Source organism: Mandrillus leucophaeus, unplaced genomic scaffold, assembly GCF_000951045.1.
Source record: "Mandrillus leucophaeus isolate KB7577 unplaced genomic scaffold, Mleu.le_1.0 Scaffold244, whole genome shotgun sequence".
NCBI classification, from domain to species: domain Eukaryota; kingdom Metazoa; phylum Chordata; class Mammalia; order Primates; family Cercopithecidae; genus Mandrillus; species Mandrillus leucophaeus.
In genome coordinates this window covers 1,655,441-1,660,216 of record NW_012102521.1, presented here as the reverse complement: position 1 = coordinate 1,660,216, position 4,776 = coordinate 1,655,441, and the positions used below count along the sequence as shown (strand labels likewise).

Below are 4,776 nucleotides of genomic sequence, written 5' to 3'. Positions count from 1 at the left end.
GATCAGGTTGTCGGCTGGACGCAGTGACTCACACCTGTAATCCCAGCACTTTGGGAGGCCAAGGTGGGTGGATCACGAGGTCAGGAGATCGAGAGCATCCTGGCTAACACAGTGAAACCCTGTCTCTACTAAAAATACAAAAAAAATTGGCTGGGTATGGGGGCAGACGCCTGTAGTCCCAGCTACTCGGGAGGCTAAGGCAGGAGAATGGCATGAGCCCGGGAGGTGGAGCTTGCAGTGAGTAGAGATTGCACCACTGCACTCCAACCTGGGCGACAAAATAAAAAAGGAAAAAGAAATGATCAGGTTGTCTCCAAAGGGGTGTCACCATGCGTGGAAGCCCAGGGGAGTATGTTCCTCCTGCCTGGGAGGCATGGCCCGATTTTCTTTTCAGGGCTAGACGTTCTGAGCTGTGAAGGAGTAGCTGGTGGTGGTTTCATCTGCATTTCCTTCAGGACTGGAGGAGGTCTTTGTATGTGTTTGTTTACCACCCATATGTCATATTCGTGGGAGCCTTTGTTCAGATCTTTTTTCTATTTTTTAATTGGGTTGTGTTTTCTTGTGAAGTTTTGGGAATTCTTCATCTGTTCTAGATTTAAGTCCTTTACCAGTTGTGAGATTTGCAGATAAGCCTGTGGGCCGTCTTCATTGTCTTAATGATGTCTTTCAAAGGGCAGTTCTTAACTGTTTGGAAACCCGTTTTATCAGTGTTTTATGGATTCTGCTTTTAGAGCCATTAGAAATGTTTGCCTTATCCAAGGTCAGACTTTTTCTTTTATGTTTTGGTCTGAGATGTCTGTACTTTAACTCCCCCCAGGTCTGTGATCTGCCTTGAGCTAACTTCTGTGTGCAGTGCGAGGTGTGGCCTGAGGCTTGTTCTTTGGCACGTGGCCGCCGGGCACCGTGCAGCGACAGCCTTTCTCTGGGTTACCTGGCAGCTTGGTAGCATTGTTTTTTGTCACAAAAGTGGGCGCCCTGGCCCTCTGCCTGGTTAACAGGTGGTGTGTGGATTGTGTACCCCTAGGCTCCGCTGAGGACACCGCGTCCAGCTTGTGTGGCGAGGAGGACACGGAGGATGAGGAGCTGGAGGCCGCGGCCAGCCACCTGAACAAGGACTTATACCGGGAGCTCCTTGGTGGCACCCCCGGCAGCTCGGAAGCAACAGGAAACCCCGAGTGGGGCGGCAGACCTCCAGCCCTTGGGTCCCTGCTGGACCCCCTCCCCACTGCGGCCAGCCTGGGCATCTCAGATTCGATCCGCGAATGCATCTCCTCTCAGTGCAGCGACCCCAGTGAGTTCTGATGGAGCCCTGGAGGGTGGCTGAGGTCATCAGGAGAGCTTTCCGACGTGTCCCTCTCACAGGGAGAGCTGGATGCTGCCATCCTTTGTCGGGAGGTGTGGTGTTTTCGAGCGGTGGGCTTGGGTGGGGGCACCACCAGTCCCCCCAGTGGGGCTGTGTGGGCGTCAGTGGTCCTGGTGTGAAGAACTGGGTGTGTGCCGATGCCGGAATGCGGTGGGTCTCGTCACCCTCACTGGGACCGCCTGCAGGCCACGGGGCCATGGAGAACAGAGCCCACAAGTTGCATCCAGGGGTCCCACGGGGCAGCTCCACACCTCATCTACTTGTCCAACATGGTTGGGGAGCATCATTTGCTGAGCTTGGTCATGGCAACGACGAGGCACCCCTGTCCCATAGTGCCCAGGCCAGGCCACCATGCCCGTCATGCCCCCTCCACCCTGCCCATTTGGCTGGGAGCTCTAGGAGAAAAGTGGGTCCCATCCCCCATCCCTGCCAGGACAGGCTTCCCTGGCTGAAAGCCTGGACCTTCCTGCAACGCTTCACCCTCAGGCCCTGCCTCCCGTCGGGCACCAGGGCCTGGCCTCTATGTTGAGGAGCCAGGCAAATATTTATCGAGTGACCTCTGGGCCGGGGGTGGAGACAGTCCTGATGGCTGGGGCTGCTGTGTGGGTGGAACCCAGGCGGGTCACACAGAGCAACAGGCAGAGGGGACGTGCACAGGCTCCCGGGGCAGCCGGCGGCACAGTGACCCTGAGCAGAAAGGGCCATTCTGGCTGAGGAAGGGCCATGGGGGGCCTTGAGGGCTGCCTGTTTGAGTGCTGAGAGGAGCCCTCTCAGGCCTCAGCCATGAACAGCGTGGCAGGAGAGCACCCCAGACAGTCCAGCCCTGTGCTGGAGTTGAGTTGGCAGCATGGGGCAGGCAGCTATGGTGTGGGGCTGTGGCAAGGAGAGGCTGTCCCAATTCCAGGCTGTGCAGATGCTGCCTGGACCACGTGGGGCTGGGCAGGGGTGACAGGCAGGTTTTGGGGTGTCCTGAGCGTGATCATGGAAGGCTCCGTTGGGCCTGGACTCTGGAATTATTTCTATTCCCTCATTTCTATCCCCAGACCTATGGGCTCAGTGATAGGGAGCTGGCGCCCCCCAGCGCAGACCCCTGTCTCACTCCGTGGCCTGGCCTTTCCTTCCTGCCCAGCTTCCGTGCCCTCCCTCGGTCTTTGGGGCCAGACAGCCTCTGTCTCCCAATCTTAAAAAGTTGCTTTCTTACAAAAAGCACAGGAGTGCTGGGATTTTCCTTCGTAGCTTGAGTTTGGTGTCCTGCTGTCTTCACTTAGCATCCTTAGCTAAGCATTTAAAGAGACGTGGCCATGTGGGGAAACAGGGCGTGACCCCCTGGTGCAGAGGAGGGGATGGGGTTCTAGAAGACCCTTAGCCCAGACCCAGGGTCCTGAGCCAGCCCAGGTGGTGGCCGCGCTCCCGTCCTCAGAGCTGGTGCTGAGTGATGCTGATGCTGCGCTTCCCTCCAGAAGATGCTTCGGGAGACGGCGAGCTGGACCTCAGTGGCATTGACGACCTGGAGATTGACAGGGTGAGTGGCAGCACCCCTTCCCAGGAGGGGCCAGGCTTGGGAGGGCACTGCAGCCCAAGGAGCCCTGAGTGGCCAGGCAGGGTTGGCCATCTCCCCTGCCCAGTGCCCACCCCGCTGGGTGAAGTGGGCTCCTGGCCTTCTAGCCACTGTTCCCGGGACCTACCCCCAGACTCTCCTGTCCAGTGTTGGCTCCAGGGCAGCCTGTCGGGAGGCCCCCAGCTTTGCACCTGGCCCTTGTGGCCCTCTGGGCATGTAGCCTGTGGCAAGCACAGATCGCACAAGTGGCACCAGGGTCAGCCCATCGAGGGGGTCTCCAGACACAAGAGGGTACCCACTGACTCTACATGCACTGTGTGCCTCCAAACTCCAGGGGTTCCAGCCATTGGGACCAGCTCTTTGCAGTTTATCTCAACATACTTGCCCTCTGTCAGGCAGGAAGTCTTCTTCCCTGATTTCATGGCCACGTGGTGCCTCAGACCCCTCCAGCCTGGCCCATCTGTTCCTGAGTGGGTGGCTCTCACCCTCACTTGGTCCCTTTGTGGAGTCCTGTAGCCTGCACTCTGGCTGGCCAGGGTCCTGGTGTCGGCGGGGCCTGCAAGCTGCCCTAGAGGGTCTCACAAGTGTGGCCTGCTTGGTTGGTCTTGGGACAGGCAGAGGTGCAGCAGGTCCCCAACTCACCCCGAGCGGGGAGACATCAGCCCAGGCTCCGCACTAAATAGAGGCTGGCCCTGGTTCCCCTTCCTCTAACGGGGGAAATACTTCCCGCTGGTCAGCACGACCTTAGCACGCCCTGATGCGCGAAGGCTAAAAGCCAGCCCCACTTCCCTGTGCTCGCCCAGTACATCCTGAATGAGTCGGAAGCCCGCGTGAAGGCCGAGCTGTGGATGAGGGAGAACGCGGAGTACCTGCGGGAACAGAGGGGTAAGCGCCACCTGCCCGCACTCACACACAGGACGCGCAGCCCGCAGGCCTGGGGCGTGGGCCCTCAGTGACACCAGCCCCTTTTCTGAACTTTTAGAAAAAGAAGCAAGAATAGCCAAAGAGAAGGAGCTTGGCATCTACAAGGAGCACAAGGTGGGCGCCTGTGACGCCGGGCCTGGCCTTCTCGGGGGTGTCCAGGTTACGGGGGAGCAAATGTCTCTGGAATGTCCCTTCCCCGTGTGACCCAGGGTAGGCAGCTGGAGGCCATGTGCTCTGGACCCCAGACCCATGTCCCTAACCCCCAGGTCCTGCCCCGTGCTGGCCACAGGCGCCCAGTCATCGGCTTCACCTTGGAGGGCGTGTGCTCAGCCTTGGAGTGACCCTCTGGACACGGCCCAGGGCAGACTGTGTCGGGCCTCGGGGCTGGATGCTGGGGTTCCTGCCTGTGTAACTGGCGTTTGCTCTTCTAATGACCTGGGAGGTCCGACTCTAATGCCTCCCTGCCTTGTGGTCGTCGTGGTGACCTGGCTCAGCTGGCTCACTCCAGGGGGAACGTGCCTTCAGTCTCATGGTGTCGTCAGCAGTGGTTGAGCCTCTGAGTGACTGAGCAGGAGAAAACACAGGGAGCCGGTTCCCTGCCGGCGAGACTGGGTCCCTCGGACCAAGCTGTGGGTGTCTGGGAGGGCGGATGTGGGGCCTACCCACTCAGGAGGACCCGGGGAGTGTGTGGTCAGGGAGTTAGGAACCTAGGCACTCCGCCCCACCCAACAGCACGTCCCAGGCCTTGCTGGGCCACGTGGGAAGGTTGTCATGCAGGGAGGGCAGCAGGGGTGGTGCAGGCTGATTGCCCTGAAGTGGTCTGTGGCTCCAGCTCCTAGAATGAGATCCAGGGTCTTCGGGCAGCTGGGGCCTTTGACCTGGGCCACAGTGCTGGGATGGATTGTCTGTCTGTTTTTTTTTTTTTTTTTTT

At 59.1% G+C, this 4,776-nt stretch overlaps 1 protein-coding gene across 2 annotated transcripts in view; it reads left to right on the top strand.

The window, feature by feature from the left end:
* The window catches only part of BRF1 (BRF1, RNA polymerase III transcription initiation factor 90 kDa subunit), a 75,967-nt gene that overhangs the window by 56,937 nt on the left and 14,254 nt on the right, over nt 1–4,776 (top strand). For both annotated transcript variants that reach the window (XM_011982905.1, XM_011982906.1), the window contains 4 exons: nt 1,025–1,291; nt 2,824–2,885; nt 3,725–3,806; nt 3,904–3,959. In XM_011982905.1, coding sequence (XP_011838295.1) covers nt 1,025–1,291; nt 2,824–2,885; nt 3,725–3,806; nt 3,904–3,959 — 467 coding nt within the window. The remainder of the gene's footprint in view (nt 1–1,024; nt 1,292–2,823; nt 2,886–3,724; nt 3,807–3,903; nt 3,960–4,776) is intronic.